General features: G+C 52.4%; 1 protein-coding gene across 1 annotated transcript in view; it reads right to left on the minus strand.

Moving 5' to 3' along the window:
- The window catches only part of Dhcr24 (24-dehydrocholesterol reductase), a 30,911-nt gene extending 12,311 nt beyond the window's left edge, over positions 1–18,600 (minus strand). The window contains exons 1-5 of the mRNA XM_045139266.1: positions 18,273–18,600; positions 12,461–12,616; positions 7,743–7,848; positions 6,841–6,959; positions 4,840–5,103 (exon numbers count right to left, since the gene is read on the minus strand). Of these exons, the coding sequence (XP_044995201.1) occupies positions 4,840–5,103; positions 6,841–6,959; positions 7,743–7,848; positions 12,461–12,616; positions 18,273–18,503 (876 nt within the window). The 5' untranslated portion in view covers positions 18,504–18,600. The remainder of the gene's footprint in view (positions 1–4,839; positions 5,104–6,840; positions 6,960–7,742; positions 7,849–12,460; positions 12,617–18,272) is intronic.
- Positions 18,601–19,799: the final 1,199 nt, after the last annotated feature.

The raw sequence follows: 19,799 nt of genomic DNA on the forward strand, positions 1-19,799 counted from the left end.
GCACTGGGGGACCCAGAGGCCTCTTTCGGCCCCACAGTCTTCACGAGAAGAGTGTCAGTGACGACGCAAGGCTCCCTCGTCCTGCCCCACCGGGCTAGCAAGCGCCACCGTTCGCTACAGTCCACCGCCACCAGGGTGGCACTTGAGCTCATGGTGATCCTCCTAACGTGCCTCCCCAGTGCTGGGATTAAAGTCCAGCTCATCCAGACACGGTACTTCCCCCGTTGCGGTCCGGTCCACGTGCCCTGCTCTGGGCACCTGTTGCTCCCCAGGGCCTGCGTCACATGCTGAGCTGCTGTCTTGCTCAGCTGGCATAGGCTCAGGCCTTGCCCTGCTGGGCGCCCTGGGAAGACTTAGCCGTTTGTGCCACAGCTCCCCCCGACTCAGACGGATCCAGCCGGGTGTGGCGGTGGCGCACGCCTTTCATCCCAGCGCTCGGGAGGAGGCGGAGGTAGTAGGAGGATCGCCGTGAGTTCGAGGCCACCCTGAGCCTACGTAGTGAATTCCAGGTCAGCCTGAGCCAGAGTGAGACCCTACCTCGAAAAACCAAAATAAATAAATAAATAAATAAATAAAAATAATTAATGATAAGATAAAATAAATATAGACCTCAGGGGAGATTTTTTTTTTTCTTTTGGAGCCATTTGTAAACACGTATACACTCTCTTAATAAAAACACGATCATCGTGCACGTATTATGTCAATCTGCTCTCTCCGCTTAAACCCACATGGCTCTGTGAGCCTCGTTTGCTATATGGCCAGACAGAGACGCTGTGGTCCCCGGGGTGGCTACACGGGACAAAAGAGGTGACGCAGGACATGGCTAACGCAGTGCCTGGCGTACGTAGGGCGCGGTATCAGATCCCTGTCCTTTTCCTGGCCGTCGGCCCAGCTCTCGCTGGCCAGCACTTAAAAGCTTATCTGAGTGCCACCCACTTAAGGAGACCTTTCGCTGGCAGGTGATCTGCAAGAACCGGGGAGGGGGGTGGAGTGGGGGGTGAGGGACAGGGACACACCACAGAGTCACAAGAGACTGCTTTCCCGAACTGGATGCAGTGTGGCCTCTCTGCCTGATAGCGGGAGAAGACAGGCGCCCAGCAGGAAACGGAGCAGCTTGCTCCAAAGCCAGCCAAGGCCTGGCCACCCGCCCAGTAGCGGCTCTCGGCGTGTGATGGAATCGAGAGGTCTGGGGGACACATGGGTTCAAGTGCTCCTCCGCACGCTGCCTGGGGAACTACAACGCCAGAGAAGCCAGGCTTCCCTCCCTGGACACGGGCCAGCTGGGGAGGCCAGAGGGCCAGTACTGATTCCAGCATTTCGACAGTAAGCCACCACCCACCTGGGATCTCCCCTGTGAGCCTCCCTGTGGGCGATGCCACCAGAGGGCTCGTCGTAGTGCCTGGCACACAGGGAACAAATTATGCAATCGTCAAGACAAGCTGCAATGCTTGGAAGAAAAGCTAAGATGAAGTATCTGTCCATCCCTCCTCTCATCTATAGTTAGGATCTTGCTTGTCCCTGAACCTTAGAGAATTATGGGGGAGGAGCTGTGGGTACCTCACGCCCTCTTCGGGAATGGGGTCAGATGTTTAAACGTTTCAAAGCTACGCACATCCCTCTGGTACGATGGATGGCAGGACCACTTTGGTACGGGGGGTGGCGACTCCCCTTGGCCCCTCATCCTTGGCGGACGCTGCAGGCAGCCCCTAAGCTTCAAGGCCTCAGGGATGCTTAGACGTCCCTGTTGGGTGACACGCACTGGCTAAATAAAATAAAATAAAAATAAATAAATAAAAGCAACTTAACTTTCCAGCAACGGGACAGCGGTGTAGTTACGCAGAGGGCAGGGCATGTCCCCAGTACACCCTTCTACACTCAGAAAAGCCACCTAACACAACAAAACGTTCATCACACTGAACATGACAAAGAGGCAGGGGCTAAGGCCACTAAGAAGCGCTGCTGGAGGGCTGGAGAGATGGCTTAGCGGTTAAGCGCTTGCCTGTGAAGCCTAAGGACCTCGGTTCGAGGCTCAATTCCCCAGGTCCCACGTTAGCCAGATGCACAAGGGGGCGCACGCGTCTGGAGTTCGTTTGCAGTTGCTGGAGGCCCTGGCGTGCCCATTCTCTCTCTCACTCACTCTCCTCTGTCTGTCAGCCTCTTTCTCTCTCTGTCTGTTGCTCTCAAATAAATTTAAAAAAAGAAAGAAAGAAAGAAAGAAATCCTGCTGGAGCTGAGCTGAAAACCTCCTCCATGTAGACCAGCTGACAGAAAGCTAGAAGAAGCCATTCTGCATGCAGTTCAATGGGAGAGAAATCACCAGTGAAGATACTCAACAGTGGACACTGCAAGCCTTGTATTTGGCCAGCCAGGCCAGATGAGCCAACAGGTGCAATAGTGGCACATTTATCATGGTGGAAAGCAACTGCCCTCTAACTGGACTGGAGGCCCGCTCCATGGGAGGGAATACATCCCTGATAATGAAAACCTACAACAGAGTCCCTATGGGTGTAACATCTGCTGCTGTCTGGCTAAATGGATATACTATGCTCATCAAACTGCCCAGTAAGCACTTCTCTTAATATTCATACCCTTATATTAATGCTACTCTCACTTTTGGTAGAGAATCTTCTCATTTCAGATGGCAGTGACCTTGGGATGACTCAGAAGGCACCATGGTGCTAAGGAGAAGTGACAGAGGAGTGCTCAGCACTGCAATATCACTATCACACCTTCCAAAACTCAGGGTCCATTGCAGAAGAGGTGGCGGAAAGAATGTAAGAGCCAAAGGAAGGGTAGGACTCCTTACAATGTGCTCCTCCAGACACAAAATGGCCTGGATATCCAAGACCTCACAGTGCCTGACACTACCTACACAAGACCCTCATAAGAGGAGGAAAAGATGATGACATCAAAATAAAAGAGACTGATTGAGAGGAGGAGGGGATATGACGGAGAGTGGATTTCAAAGGGAAAAGTGGGGGGAGGGTAGGCATTACCATGGGGTATTGTTTATGATCATGGAAGTTGTTAAAAAAAAAAAAGACAGGGGCTGGAGAGATGGCTTAGCAGTTAAGGTGCTTGCCTGCAAAGCCTACAGACCCATGTTTGACTCTCCAGTTCCCATGTAAGCCTGATGCACAAAGGTCAGGCAAGTGTAAGGTCGCACGTGCCCACTAAGTGGCGCAAGTGTCTGGAGTTTGATTGTAGTGGCGGTGTGTTAATTCTCTCTCTCTCTCTCTTTTTAATATTTTGTTATTTATTTACTTACTTGAGAGAGAGAAAGACAAGGAGAGAGAGAAAGGGAGAGAGAATGGGCGCGCCAGGGCCTTCAGCTGCTGCAAATGAACTCCAGACACATGCGCCACCTTGTGCATGTGGCTTACGTGGGTCCTGGGGAATCGCACCGAGGTCCTTTGGCTTTACAGGTAAACACCTTAACCACTAAGCCATCTCTCCAGCCCCTCTATCTCTCTTAAAATTAAAAAAAAAAAAAAAAAAAAAAAAAGGATTAAGATAGACACATGGGAAGACTCTGCAATGAGATGTTCAGCCTTGCAAGGAACCCTAAAACCACAAAGTTAAAAAGAGGCACTATTTTATTTTATCAGATTGGCAAAAATGAACGCATGAGATTGCACTGGAGTTGGCAAGGCAAGAGCATACGGGAAAAGGGCTTCTTCCACATCATTGCTCAATGAGGGCATGATCACGATTCCCTGAAGGGCTTGGAGGTCTCAAACCTATCTAGGGTGCTCACACCCCTGGCTCTAATGTGTTCACACCCCTGGCTCGGGTTTCCATTTCATTCAGACAAACGCCAGCATGGCAAAAATAGGTGCAAGACAACCGTACTTTTTCAGTGAGCGTCACCGGAAAGAGCATAGGCCAACCATTTAATCTGGTCAACAGTGGGAGTTACGATCAGGTCAGGACACGCACGCGCAACACACTCACATACCACACTCAAGAGGAGCACGCAGCAAACTGCGGAAGCAGTTACACCATGGGCGAAGATATGGATCTATCTTAACCTTTTCCTTTACATATTCAACATCGGTACACGAGTTTCATATTATACCCAATTCATAGGGGAAATGATTTACTAACAACAGCTGACTTTGGCTTTGGGTCATGTTTGCAGATGAAATCTTTTTTTTTTTTTGGTTTTTCGAGGTAGGGTTTCACTCTAGCCCAGGCTGACCTGGAATTCACTATGGAGTCTCAGGGTGGCCTTGAACTCACGGCGATCCTTCTACTTCTGCCTCCCGAGTGCTGGGATTAAAGGCATGTACCACCACGCCCGGCTTCATTTGATTTTTTGAGGCAGTGTTTTACTGTGGCCCAGGCTGACCTGGAATTCTGGCCTCAGACTCATGGCAATCCTTCTACCTTTGCCTCCCAAGTGCTGGGGTTCAAGGCATATGCCACTACGTCCAGCTTTATAAAAAGAAATAAATACTTTTTGTTTGTTTGCTTTTTGAGGTAGCGTCTCGCTCTGGCCTAGGCTGACCTGGAATGCACTATGGAGTCTCAGGGTGGCCTCGAACTCAGGGCGATCCTCCTACCTCTGCCTCCCGAGTGCTGGGATTCAAGGCGTGTGTGCCACCACGCCCGGCTCACAATACATTTACAAAAAAAAAAAAAAAAAAAAAAAAATGAAATGGGGCTGCTTGGAAAATAGAAGTTACACCTGGCTAGGAGATGAGCCCGTGCCCGGCAGGGTAGGAATAGTCTCATTTCACCCCGGTGGGCATCAGGAGCAGCGTAGCCCAGGCTAGCCCTCTTTCCCCCACCCCCCATGGCATGGGTCCGCTGCAGCTGCGGCACCCCCCGTCCCACCTTGCTGGGCTCCACGTCGTCCGTCATGACCCCGGTCATGATGACGGCCTCATCCAGGGAGTAGAGCAGGCCTTCCACGAAGTGGTTCTCCGGCCGCTGGGACTCGCGGGTGAACGTGTCGCAGATGGCCTGCAGACCCCGCACCGGCTCGAACCGCAGCCTCACGTACTTCTTGGCAGGGATGATCCGGATCTCGGCGGCCACCAGAAAGCCCAGCGTCCCGCAGGACCAGGGCACGGCGTAGAACAGGTCGGAGTTTTCAGACTGTGGGACAGAAATGGTTTCTGCCGGGAGCCTGAGCCCTGACCCCCCCAACACCCCACAACCATGGAGCTCAGTCAATGGGGGCACAAGAGCCTGAGCTGGATTCATGTTGCTGTCTTTCATTTCTCTCTCTCTCTCTCTTTTCTTGGTTAAAAAAAAATTTTATTTTTAAAGTATTTATTTGTTTATTTGGGAGCATAGAGAAATGCAAAGACAGAATATGTGCACCAGGGCCTCTAGCCACTGCAAACAAACTCCAGAAACACGTGCCACGTTGTGCATCTGCCTTACATGGGTCCTGGGGAATCGAACCTGAGTCCTTAGGCTTTGCGGGCAAGTGCCTTAACTGCTAAGCCATCTCTCCAGCCCAGTTTTTTTTTTTTTTTTTTTAAAATAGCCATGATACAGTATCTAATACATCACAAGTAGAGTATTTAAAGTATTAAAGTTGTGTTTATAGGTTGGGCATGGTGGCTCGAGCCTTAAAGTATTTTTTAAAATTTATTTTTATTTGAAACAGAGTGAATGAGAGTGAGAGAGAGAGAGAGAAAGAGAGAGAGAGAGAGAGAGAGAGAGAGAGAATGGGTGTGCCAGGGCCTCTAGCCACTGCAAAGGAACTCCAGATACATGCGCCCCTTTGGGCATCTGGCTTACGTGGGTCCTGGGGAATCGAACCTGGGTCCTCTGGCTTTGCAGGCAAATGCCTTAACTGCTAAGCCATCTCGCCAACCCCTTGAAGTATTTTATTTATTTTTATTTATTTATTAGAGACAGAGGGCGAGTGAGAGAGAAAGAGGGGGGGGGAGAGAATGGGCATGCCAGGGCCTCCAGCCGCCGAAAACAAACTCCAGATGCGTGCGCCACCGTGTGCACCTGGCTTACACGGGACCTGGAGAATCGAACCTGGGTCCTCAGGCTTCACAGCCAAGCGCTTTAACCGCTAAGTCATCTCTCCAGCCCGGTTTAAAAGAAAAAAATGGTTTTTTTTTTACGTTAATCAAGCCAAATTTACACACCAACGCTTAATTAATGGCTTTAAGTAGCGTAGATTCTGTCCAAGTGAAAATGGCTGCTGTCTTTCACAGTACGAGTAACATGTGGCCACTTCCCACACTTTCTGCTGGATTGCCATTCGCCCTGGTGCCACCACGGTCACTGGGTGAAAAGGCAGGGAAAGGTGAGCACAAGGACCCGGGCACCCAGTTACCCGGGTCTGACTCTCAGCTGTGTGGGAGTCACGCCCGGGTTAACCCAAGGCAAGTTGCAGCTCCCCATGTGTAAAATGAGGATAAACGGTACTTGGCTCACAGGCTGATGACGGGATTAAACACTTCAGATGTTGGAAGCATTCCCAGCAGCTCTTAAGCTTCCGTGTGTGTATTTTCTAAAATTTTATTCAATTTTTATTTATTCATTTGAAAGAGAGAGAGAGAATGGGCGCTCCAGGGCCTCCAGCCTCTGCAAACGAACTCCAGATGCGTGTGCCCCCTTGTGCATCTGGCTAACGTGGGACCTGGGGAACCGAGCCTCAAACCGGGGTCCTTAGGCTTCACACGCAAGCGCTTAATTTCCAAGCCATCTCTCCAGCCCGTGTATATATATATATATATATACATATTTTTTGCAGACTGAACAGATACATTTGAAATGAAGCACCCAGGGGGAGCCACCTTCCTCAGTCCCCAAATCCCTCCAATGCCCAGTAGGTCAGGAGAATGCCCGTGCCTCTGCACTCACCGGTGTGCACCGGGCAAAGCTACCGTCGGCTAAGACCAGCTCGTACGCCGTGCAGATATGCTGGAACAGGCCGTACTTGTGTGACGATGACTCGATGCCCGTCCCCATGATCAGGCCCCCTGTGGAGACACACACCAGAGTCACCAGGGTGAGCCCCGGTGCCGGCTAAGGAGGGCGCCCATCTCTGTGAAGTTGAGGAGTAGGAGCTGGAGGGTCTTAACACAGAAACACGGTGACTTCGTAGAGACGGAAGGACGGACGGATGGCAGGTCGGTTACCAGCCTGTGTGTGTGTTCACTGTAAAGCCCCTTTCACGGGATGGCTAGGGTGGAAGGGAGCTGTGACCCATGGGAAATTGCCGTCCCTGGGCAAGGAAGAGGCTTTAGTAACCATGGGCCCTATGGAAAAGTGGGGAGGGGGGGAACCACACTTAATTCTGTGTATGCCACAGTTAGAACTGGTGCAGTGGGGCGGGGGGGTCGCTGGAGAGATGGCTTAGCGGTTAAGGCGTCTGCCCGCGAAGCCTAAGGACCCAGGTTCGATTCTCCAGGTCCCACGTAAGCCAAATGCACACAGTGGTACACGCGTCTGGAGTTTGTATGCAGTGGCTAGAGGCCCTGGCATGCCCATCCTCTCCCTCTCTCTCTCCCCCACCCCTCTGTCTCTCCCCCACTCCTCTGTCTGTAAGGAATAAATAAATCTTAAAAAAAAAAAAGTGGTGCAAGGGACCTAACCACGGGAAGTAGATTTGTGCCAGGAGTAACAGATGCCATCGGATAACAGAGGTGCTGGGATGGTGAAGGCTTAGCCACTGGTCTAAGAATGGGAGCTGATGCCCCTCCATTCTGATGCTGGGATTTCCCCCCCGCCCCCCGCCCAACCTATGAACATGCAGTCCTTACCCACGGTGAGGTCATCAAGCTCTGGCAATACAGGCAGAGTCCAGCCAATGGAGTTTAGCAGGGCAGTCACCTGACCCATGGACACCAAGGGCTCCACACGGACGATCTGTAGACACGAGGAAGGAGACCGCGGGTCGGAGAGAGGCAGCCAGGCCCACCAGGGCTCCCGCACACGGAAGGTGCCTCCGTCGGCCTTCCCAAGCGTCCAGCCTGGATTCCTACACAGCCTTTGTAGATCTTTCTAGAATACCGCAATGTCTTTAATTATGGTGACAATGGTCTCTGGTACTGCATCTATTCCTCTCAAATCTTTTCTTTTTCTCCTTGTTTGATTATTTATTTATTTGGGAGAGAGAAAAAGGCAGAAAGAGAGAGAGAGAGAGAGAGAGGGAGGGACAGAATGGGCATACCAGGGCCTCCAGCCACTGCAAACAAACTCCATACACACGTGCCACCTTGTGCATCTGGCTTATGTGGGTCCCAGGGAATCAAACCAAGGTCCTTTGGCTTTGCAGGCAAGCGCCTTAACCGCTAAGCCATCTCTCCAGCCCTTTCTTGTTTTTTTTTTTTTGATGTAGAGTCTCGCTCTAGCCCGAGCTGGCCTCGAACTCACGGCGATCCTCCTACCTCTGCCTCCCAAGTGCTGGGATTAAAGGTGTGCGCCACCACGCCCGGCTTGAAAATATTTTTAAACATTAGCAAGTTAAAAAGTACATACAATGCTATCACTGGTCAAATGAAAATTACAGCAAAGCAGTACCACAAGGTTTTTCTGCTTTGATTCTCTCTTTTTATTTTATTTTATTCTATTCTATTCTTAGAGAGTGAGAGAGAGAATTGGTGTACTAGGGCCTAAACCACTGCAATCGAACTCCAGACACTTGCGCCACCTAGTGGGTGTGTGCGACCTTGCACCTGCCTCACCTTTGTGCGTCTGGCAAATGTGGGATCTGGAGAGTGGACCATGGGTCGTTAGGGTTTGCAGGCAAGCACCTTACCTGCTAAGCCGATCTCTACAGGCCCTGCGTGATCCTCTTGTAGAAAAAGAAACACAAAAAAGTTACCACAAGGGGCTGGAAATGTCCCCTGGTGGCTGGAGGAGAACTCTGCACGCCAGAGGCCCAGGGCTTGATCCCAAGCATTGCAAAAACAAAAGTAAAGTTAAATCAAAAGTAAGAAAAGGAAGGAAACCGCAGCAGAAGTTAACGAATTTGAAAAGAGAGAGAGAAAAAAACACTAGGGAAATCAACAGCCCGTTTTCACAAAGATTCAATCTTGCTTAAGAGACGGGCGTGGTGGCGCACGCCTAGAATCCCAGCACTCGGGAGGCAGAGGTAGGAGCACTGCCAAGAGTTCGAGAGTTCGAGGCCACCCTGAGACTACATAGTGAATTCCAGGTCATCTTGGGCTAGAGTGAGACCCTACCTCGTAAAACCAAAACCAAAACCAAAACCAAAGCCTAACTTGCTTAGCCTTCATTCAGACAGATCGGGGGAAAAGCAGAGGCAATTATCACGCAAGAACGAATGCCACACCTGCCATGGCCACAGAATCCACATAGCCACGGAATCGATGAGGGAGCATTATGTACAGTGCTTTGTGAACAAATCAAACAGCCTGATGAAACAAACAAATGTCTTTGATTCACCAATTGTCAAAGCTCACCCAAGAAGAAACAAGCCATTTCTATTAAAGAAATTGGGGGCTGGAGAGATGGCTTAGAGGTTAAGCGCTCGCCTGTGAAGCTTAAGGACCCCGGTTCAATGCTCAATTCCCCAGGACCCACGTTCGCCAGATGCACAAGTTGACACATGAATCTGGAGTTCCTTTACAGTGGCTGGAGGCCCTGGTGCACCCATTCTCTCTCTGTCTGTTGCTCTCAAATAAATAAAAATAAACAACAACAATAAAAAAGACCTATTAAAAAAAAAAGAAATTGAATTTGCAGTTAATAACACCAGGCCAGATCTCTCCACTGTTTTTTGTTTTTTGTTTTTTTTTTAATAAAACTTCTCTAAGAGAATCAAGCAGAAAAACCTTGTGGCATTGAATTAGGCAAAGATTTCTGAAATGCAACATCAAAGCACAATGTATAAATGAGTAAGATGCCAGATAGGATTTTACAAAAATTTAAAATTCTCGACTGGGCGTAGTCACACACGATTTTAATCCCTCCGCTGGGGAGGCAAAGGTAAGGAGAACTGCTGTGAGTTTGTGGCCATCCAGAGTGAATTCCAGGTCAGCCTGGGCTAGAGCAAGACCCTACCCCCAAAAAAACCACAAAAAATAAGATAAAATAATAGATAAATAAAATAAGATAAAATTCTGGTTTTAAAAGACGAGCCACAGACTCAGAGAAAACTATTTGCAAATCATTGGTGAAGACTTCCTTCCAGAACATACAGCAACCTGATTTTTTTTAAAATACTTTTGTTCATTTTTATTTATTTATTTGAGAGTAACAGAGAAAGAGGTAGAGAGAGAGAGAGAGAGAGAGAGAATGGGCACGCCAGGGCTTGCAGCCTCTGCAAACAAACTCCAGACGCGTGCGCCCCCTTGTGCATCTGGCTAATGTGGGTCCTGGAGAATCGAGCCTCAAACCAGGGTCCTCAGGCTTCATGTGACGGCAAGGACTTAACCGCTAAGCCATCTCTCCAGCCCAGTAACCTGATTTTAAAGAAGTTAGCACAAGATCTGAACAGGCCTCACCAAAGACAATATACCCAACTGGCAACTATTCACAAAGAAAGCTGGCCAAGATCTTCGGTCACGTGGGAAATGCAAACTCAACCCACAATGACATTCTTACTACAGCCCTGTCAGAATGGCTAAAATCAAGCTGGATTTTACCAAGTTCCTAGCGGTGTGGAGTAATCAATGCTGCAACTCCTTTATTAATTTTATGTATTTATTTAACACAGAAAGACAGAGAGAGAGAGCTGGAGAGATGGCTTAGCGGTTAAGCACTTGCCCTCATGTGAAGCCTGAGGACCCTGGTTCGAGGCTCGATTTTCCAGGAACCAAGTTAGCCAGATGCACACGGGGGCGCATACATCTGGAGTTTATTTGCAGTAGCTAGAAGCCCTGGTGTGCCCATTCTCATTCTTATACTCTCTCTCTCTCTCAAATAAATAAAATATCCTTAAAAAATTAAGCTGGGCATGGTGGCACATGCCTTTAATCCCAGCACTTGGGAGGCAGAGGTAGGAGGATTGGCGTGAGTTCAAGGCCACCCTGAGACTCCACAGTGAATTCCAGGTCAGCCTGAACTAGAGTGAGACCCTACCTTGAAAAAACCAAAACAAAGCCCGGTGTGGTGGTGCACGCCTTTAATCCCAGCACGCGGGAGGCAGAGGTAGGAGTGAAAGGCCCAAGAATTCAGAAGCTCAGAAATACTATCACGCTCCAAAGGGAGCTTAAGCGGGCCACCTGCATACCTCAAACTCCAGGTTTTAATCTCTGTCAGAAGCAAGTAAAGAATCCCTCTTCTCATTGTATCAGAGCCCACTCCTAATATAAAACTAGGTAAAAGGGCATGAGATAGCCCTCAAGGATGGGAAATGAGTAATGAAGTGAACCACTTATTTGGTTTCTGTAAATAGCCTACACCATAAGCCTTAATAGCCCACACTGTAAGCCTTAGTAGCCTACACTGTAAGCCTTAGTAACTCGCACCATAGGCTGTAGCAGCCTGCCTCAGACCACCAAGGTCATAGGAGGCTGATACCATACTCTGTTACCCCCACCTAAGGAATTGCACAAGTGCTGACCTCCAAGGTCACAGGAGACTGGTACCACACTCTGCTACTCCCACCCAAGGACCTGCGCAAACGCTGACCACCAAGGTCATAAACTAATTGGCTTAGAAACTATGGGGTGGCACCAACTGACTGGCTAACACCCTGCGGGGCTCCTAATATTAGAAAATGATTGGTCTAAGGCACAGGCTTTGTTAGAAACCCTATAAAAACTGTCCTGTTCCTGCATTCAGGGCTCTGCAGTCCTCTACCCCTGTGCGGTGTACGACTGTGGGCCCCAGCGCGCTTGGAATAAAATCCTCTTGCAGTTTGCATCAAGACCGCTTCTCGTGAGTGAGTGATTTGGGGTGTCGCCTTATCCAGGCAGAGCGTGGGGACCCCCTGTGGGGGTTTTTTCCTACAGGAGGATCGCCATGAGTTCGAGGCCACCCTGAGACTCCACAGTGAATTCCAGGTCAGCCTGAACTAGAGTGAGACCCTACCTTGAAAAAACCAAAACAAAGCCCAGTGTGGTGGTGCACGCCTTTAATCCCAGCACGCGGGAGGCAGAGGTAGGAGGATCGCCATGAGTTCGAGGCCACCCTGAGAATTCCCTGAGTGAATTCCAGGTCAGCCTAAACTAGAGTGAGAGCCTACCTTGAAAAAAAACAGAATAAAAAGTTTCCCTTTGGCCTCACTTTTTTTTTTTTTTTGGTAATATCCTACAGAACTGAAGATAATCCAAAGAACCGATCACTTTGCCTGACCGGCTGCGGCCAGTCTGTCTGTCTGTCTCTCTCTCTCTCTCCCCCTCTGGGTACCTGTGAGGCTCGGGAAGACAAAGGTAGACCTGGTCCCATCTATTCTGGAATGCCATCAACTCAACTGTTATGAGTCACTCGCTTGAGGAGCAGGGCCCCATGTACTCGCTGAGTCATGGGACAGCTGGGCTCCCCCACCCCCACGCACCCGCCAACTTACCTGCCTCTTGGTGTCCACCTCTAGAATGTCCATCAGGTTGATCATGATGTTTTTGTGTGTCTTCTTGTACTTCCCAACTCGCAGCGACACGGTGAGCCACCCAGGGCGCCCGGTGCACATAAACGTCTTGCTGCCCTGCTCCTTCCATTCTCGAACCTGTGACGGCAAGACAAGGCTAAGCTGTCCCCAGCCTGGCTTCCCAGGCCAGCTTGCATTCCTTCTTTTTTTGGGGGGGAATGTGGTGCGGGGGGAGGTAGTTGGGCAAGATGCCTTTCTTTACCCAAGCACTGGGAGGCCAGGTCTGGGGCAACTGTCTGCTGGCCACAGCCCATGGCATTATCTCCCACACTGGCAAGGCTGAAATGCGTCAGGCAGCAGCAACCTGTTGCTTAAAGATTTGGAGCAGGCGGGAGTGTTTGGTAATAAGAGTAATTATAAAAATTATCACCAGGCCGGGGGCGGTGGCACACGTCTTTCATCCCAGCACTGAGGTAGGAGGATGGCCATGAGTTCAAGGCCAGCCTGGGGCTACAAAGTGTCTTCCAGGTCAGCCTGGACTACCTACCTTGGAAACGAAACCACACATGGGTAGACGAGACTTATTAGCAGCTACAGGGTGTTTCCGTCATGCTACAAGCCTGCTGTATGCTGTCCAGTGAATTCTCACAGCCCCAGGAAGTTGGGGGTGATCCCCTTTAGCAGATAAAGAAACCCCGGCAAAAAATTACTTGTCCACAGTCATACGGTCGTGACTGTAGGACTGCAGACATGGGAAGGACAGATGGACTTAGTTTACAAAGGAACAGCTAATTTTTTTTTGTTTTACTTTCATTTATTTGAGAGAGACAGAGAAAGAAGCAGAGAGAGAGAGAGAATGGACGCACCAGGGCCTCCAGCCACTGAAAATGACCTTCCAGACGCATGCGCCCCCTCGTACATCTGGGTCCTGGGGAATCGAGCCTCGAACCAGGGTCCTCAGGCTTCCCAGGCAAGCGTTTAACCGCTAAGCCGTCTCTCCAGTCCCTATTCTATGTCAAGCTCCTATTGAATCTAGTTCCAGGGGAAGGAACTCTCTCGCTCTTCCCTGGGGTAGGATGACACTGGCTGGATGGAGGCCAGAAACTGTTGGGAGTTTTGTTTTCTTTCTTTTTTTATTTTAAATTTTTTTTTTTTTAATTTGAGAGCGACAGACACAGAGAGAAAGACAGATAGAGGGAGAGAGAGAGAATGGGCGCGCCAGGGCTTCCAGCCTCTGCAAACGAACTCCAGACGTGTGCGCCCCCTTGTGCATGTGGCTAACGTGGGACCTGGGGAACCGAGCCTCGAACCGGGGTCCTTAGGCTTCACAGGCAAGCGCTTAACCGCTAAGCCATCTCTCCAGCCCTGTTTCGTTTTTTTAAACAAGGATACAGAGAGATGGAAGAGGAGAGGGCCTGGATTCAGCCACACCTGAGCCAGTATCACCCCCACTGTTGCGCATACTTGTTTTTTCTTTTTTAAATTTTAAACGTCTTCTTGTCTTCAGTGTGCTGGGATGACAGAGGCCCCCCCCCCCCAACCGGGTAACTTGGGTATAGTGGCCCAGAGTTTGCATACAGGATGGAGGAGGGGGCCACACCTGCATGGCAGAAGCCATCCAGCCTGAGATACTGGTTGGATCAGAGCTGACTGGACCTGGAGCAGAAGAGTTCATGCCTAAGTGGATTGTTCTTGATCGAATTTTCAAGTCAAAGGCAGGCATGGCGGCTCCAAGGACAAGGGCAAGGAAACCAGGCTTAACCGGGTTTTTGGAATGGTTAAGGGGACAGGAGAGAAGAGTCGAGCGTTTATGGACTCTGAACTCGAGCTAACTCGAGTTCCAGTCCTGTTAACGAGCAGTGTTGTCCTGGGCACATGACTCACTGATTAAACCTCTGTTTTGTTTTCTTTCCCACTAGTAAAACAGGTACAAGGTTGTGAGGACTATAAATGGTAGACAAAGTGGCCTGGCTGATCTAGGGCACAGGCTGGCTCAGAGAGCTCCATTGTTTTCTGTTCACAGTGCATCCGTTCTTGTAGCTGAGGTTAACAAGCACTCACAAAGGTGCCTCAAGCCAGGCCCCAGGGGCCAGAGGTGAGTCAGATTAACAGTCCCGGGAGTTTTACAGCCTTGGCTAGGGAGAGCGGCAGGGCGGGTCAACGGGATCATCCGCCAGCAAGAGACAGGATAGAGCACTCGGCTGCAGCGTGAACACAGCCAGCTCTGGAGCCCGGATGGGTGAGATGGACACTCCTGTCCATCCAGTCCTCCTCATGGGCAGAGGCTCAGGGTGGGAGTGGGAAGGACCTCTGCAGGGGAGCTTGGGGGCAGAAAGGTGGCATGTCACCTCACTTTAGCTCAGAGTGCATTGTGCCACACAAAACATAAACCTCCACTTCCTAACCCAGCATCAGGCCCTCTCTCCAAACTGACTTTCCAACCTCCCTACCAAGCGTGTGTGTGTGGGGGGGCGTGACCATTTCTCCAGCTTGCCGGCCTCTGCCCCACTCCACCTTGACACGCCTTCCCTAAGCATCCCCACCCCGTAAACACACACCACATAAACACACTCTTCCAAGATCCACCTAGGCAGGGGGAAAAAAAAACTTCTGTGGGGAATGCTCAGCTGGCCTGGTGACAGTTGCCAGACACTGTTGCTGCACAAACTGTACACAACTTTTCACATGCCTTGACCCCACGAGGACCGGTTGTGTGGTTGGCTGTCCCAGGGTTACTTGTGTCCCGTGCTCAGTGCATGCACGGGGAACCCCTTGCTTTCTCTCACCCCAAATTCCCCATCATCACCAGCTCGGCTGTCCCAGGGTACTTGTGCTCAGTACATGCACGGGGAACCCCTTCCTTTCCCTCACCCCACATTCCCCATTACCACCACCACCACCTCAGCTGTCCCAGGATACCTGTGCTCAGTGCATGCACGGGGAACCCCTTCCTTTCCCTCACCCCACATTCCCCATCATCACCACCACCTCAGCTGTCCCAGGGTACTTGTGCTCAGTGCATGCACGGGGAACCCCTTCCTTTCCCTCACCCCACATTCCCCATCACCAACCACCTGAGCTGTCCCAGGATACCTGTGCTCAGTGCATGCACGGGGATCCCCTTCCTTTCCCTCACCCCACATTCCCCATCACCATCACCACCACCTCAGCTGTCCCAGGGTACTTTTGCTCAGTGAATGCGCAGGGAGCCCCTTCCTTTCCCTCACTCCACATTCCCCATCATCACCACCACCTCAGCTGTCCCAGGATACCTGTGCTCAGTGCATGCTCGGGGATCCCCTTCCTTTCCCTCACCCCACATTCCCCATCATCACCACCACCTCAGCTGTCCCAGGATACCTGTGCTCAGTGCATGCTCGGGGAACCCCTTCCCTTCCCTCACCCCACATTCCCCATCATCACCAACCACCTCAGCTGTCCCAGGCTACCTGTGCTCAGTGCATGCTCGGGGATCCCCTTCCTTTCCCTCACCCCACATTCCCCATCACCACCACCACCTCAGCTGTCCCAGGATACCTGTGCTCAGTGCATGCACGGGGAACCCCTTCCTTTCCCTCACCCCACATTCCCCATCACCACCACCACCTCAGCTGTCCCAGGGTACCTGTGCTCAGTGCATGCACGGGGATCCCCTTCCTTTCCCTCACCCCACATTCCCCATTACCACCACCACCACCTCAGCTGTCCCAGGATACCTGTGCTCAGTGCATGCACGGGGATCCCCTTCCTTTCCCTCACCCCACATTCCCCATTACCACCACCACCACCTCAGCTGTCCCAGGATACCTGTGCTCAGTGCATGCACGGGGATCCCCTTCCTTTCCCTCACCCCACATTCCCCATCACCATCACCACCACCTCAGCTGTCCCAGGGTACTTTTGCTCAGTGCATGCGCAGGGAGCCCCTTCCTTTCCCTCACCCCACATTCCCCATCACAATCACCACCACCTCAGCTGTCCCAGGGTACTTTTGCTCAGTGCATGCGCAGGGAGCCCCTTCCTTTCCCTCACCCCACATTCCCCATCATCACCACCACCTCAGCTGTCCCAGGATACCTGTGCTCAGTGCATGCACGGGGAACCCCTTCCTTTCCCTCACCCCACATTCCCCATCACCACCACCACCACCTCAGCTGTCCCAGGATACCTGTGCTCAGTGCATGCTCGGGGATCCCCTTACTTTCCCTCACCCCACATTCCCCATCATCACCACCAACTCAGCTGTCCCTGGATACCTGTGCTCAGTGCATGCACGGGGAACCCCTTCCTTTCCCTCACCCCACATTCCCCATCACCACCACCACCTCAGCTGTCCCAGGATACCTGTGCTCAGTGCATGCACGGGGATCCCCTTCCTTTCCCTCACCCCACATTCCCCATCACCACCACCACCACCTCAGCTGTCCCAGGATACCTGTGCTCAGTGCATGCACGGGGATCCCCTTCCTTTCCCTCACCCCACATTCCCCATCACCAACCACCTCAGCTGTCCCAGGATACCTGTGCTCAGTGCATGCACGGGGATCCCCTTCCTTTCCCTCACCCCACATTCCCCATTACCACCACCACCACCTCAGCTGTCCCAGGGTACCTGTGCTCAGTGCATGCACGGGGATCCCCTTCCTTTCCCTCACCCCACATTCCCCATTACCACCACCACCACCTCAGCTGTCCCAGGGTACCTGTGCTCAGTGCATGCACGGGGAACCCCTTCCTTTCCCTCACCCCACATTCCCCATCATCAACACCACCTCAGCTGTCCCAGGATACCTGTGCTCAGTGCATGCTCGGGGAACCCCTTCCTTTCCCTCACCCCACATTCCCCATCATCACCACCACCTCAGCTGTCCCAGGCTACCTGTGCTCAGTGCATGCACGGGGATCCCCTTCCTTTCCCTCACCCCACATTCCCCATCACCAACCACCTCAGCTGTCCCAGGATACCTGTGCTCAGTGCATGCACAGGGATCCCCTTCCTTTCCCTCACCCCACATTCCCCATCATCACCACCACCTCAGCTGTCCCAGGATACCTGTGCTCAGTGCATGCACAGGGATTCCCTTCCTTTCCCTCACCCCACATTCCCCATCATCACCACCACCTCAGCTGTCCCAGGATACCTGTGCTCAGTGCATGCACAGGGATCCCCTTCCTTTCCCTCACCCCACATTCCCCATCATCACCACCACCTCAGCTGTCCCAGGCTACCTGTGCTCAGTGCATGCACGGGGATCCCCTTCCTTTCCCTCACCCCACATTCCCCATCACCAACCACCTCAGCTGTCCCAGGATACCTGTGCTCAGTGCATGCACAGGGATCCCCTTCCTTTCCCTCACCCCACATTCCCCATCATCACCACCACCTCAGCTGTCCCAGGATACCTGTGCTCAGTGCATGCACAGGGATTCCCTTCCTTTCCCTCACCCCACATTCCCCATCATCACCACCACCACCTCAGCTGTCCCAGGCTACCTGTGCTCAGTGCATGCTCGGGGAACCCCTTCCCTTCCCTCACCCCACATTCCCCATCATCACCACCCTCACCTCAGCTGTCCCAGGCTACCTGTGCTCAGTGCATGCACAGGGAACCCCTTCCCTTCCCTCACCCCACATTCCCCATCATCACCACCATCACCTCAGCTGTCCCAGGCTACCTGTGCTCAGTGCATGCCCAGAGATGCCACCCCCGACCCCTCCCCTTGCCCCTTCCCCGCACCTGGCCCCCCAGCACACGCACGCACACACCTCCCCCCCCCACCCCGGGGGTCCCACCTGCTTCTGGATGTCCCGCACGCGCTGCTCGTGCAGGCGCGGCGCGCTGCTCAGCTTGAAGACCACCCAGGCGCGCACGTAGTAGTAGACGTCGAAGATGAGCGAGAGCGGCAGCAGGAACAGGCACACGAACACCCAGCGCTGGTGGATGAGCACGAACTCCAGCCCCTTCACGCGCACCCACAGCACGAAGAGCAGCGCGCACACGGCCAGCGACGCGGCGGGCTCCATGAGGCCGGCGGGCGGGAAGACCGGGCGAGGGGGGCCCCGCGCGGGGAGACCGATGGAGCCCGCGCGCCGCCGGCCCTCCTGCCTCCGCAAGCCGCCGGCTCCCGGGCTCTGCAAACACACACACACACACACCCCAAAAAAAAAAACAACACACCCCACACCTGCGCCCCCGACGTCCCCACCGAGCCCCGGGCTGGCTCGGGACCCCTCCCCTCCCCGCGCCCTCCCCCCGCCCCCTCCCCCGCCGCCGCCGCCGCCGCCGCCGCCGCCTCGCCTCGCCATTGGCTGCGGGCGCCAAGGTTCGGTGGGCCGAGACCCAGCCTCCCGCCAATGGGGAGCCTCGCCGGGGATCGGACCAGGGACGCGCCGCTCTCATTGGCTGGCCGGGTCCTGGAGGCTCCGCCCCGCACTTTCTCTTCCCTCCTCCCACCTCTCCCCCTCCCGCCCCCCCCCCTCCACCACCACCAACCAACCTTCCTCCCATCCCAGCCTTGCTGATGCCAGCCAAGGGACTGACCCTGACACTTTGGGGGTGAGGGGTGGAGGGAGAGAGAGAGAGGAAAAAAAAAATTTTTTTTAAAAGGGGGTTCCCTCCAGTGAGCCTTGGGGTGGGTCACCTCCTCCTCTTATAGGGAGAGGTGTGTGTGTTTTCCTAGGATGAAGGACTCCCTTAGTCAGTTCCTGCCAAGCTTGCACGCCGCCCCAAGGCCGTGAAACTCACCCAGCGTTTTTCTTTTTAATTTTAATAATTAAAAGCGTATTTTTATTTTTACACGTATTTGAAGGAGAGGCAGATACAGAGAGAGAGAGAGAGAGACACACTGAGAGTGGATAAGCCTGGGCCTCCAGCTGCTGCAAAATTTGAACTTGCAGACACATGTGCCATCGTGTGCATCTGGCTTATGTGGGTGGTGGGGAATTGAACCTGGGTCCTTTGGCTTTGCAGGGAAGTGTCTTAACTGCTAACCCATCTCTCCAGCACCCCCCCCCCACTTCACACACACACACAACCCTACCACATTTTTTAATTGAAAAAAAAAAAAATCTTTCTCAACACTGGGCAGGCAGAGGTAGGAGGATCACATTGAGTTCAAGGCCACCTTGAGACTACATAGTGCATTCCAGGTCATACTGAGCTAGAATGAGACCCTATCTCGAAAAACAAAACAAAACAAACAAAAAAATAATAATCTTATTTATTAGCCGGGCATGGTGGCACACGTCTTTAATCCCAGCACTCGGGAGGCAAAGGTAGGAGGATCTCTGTGAGTTCAAGGCCAAGCCTGGGATTACAGA

Source organism: Jaculus jaculus, chromosome 21 (assembly GCF_020740685.1).
Source record: "Jaculus jaculus isolate mJacJac1 chromosome 21, mJacJac1.mat.Y.cur, whole genome shotgun sequence".
Lineage (NCBI taxonomy): Eukaryota > Metazoa > Chordata > Mammalia > Rodentia > Dipodidae > Jaculus > Jaculus jaculus.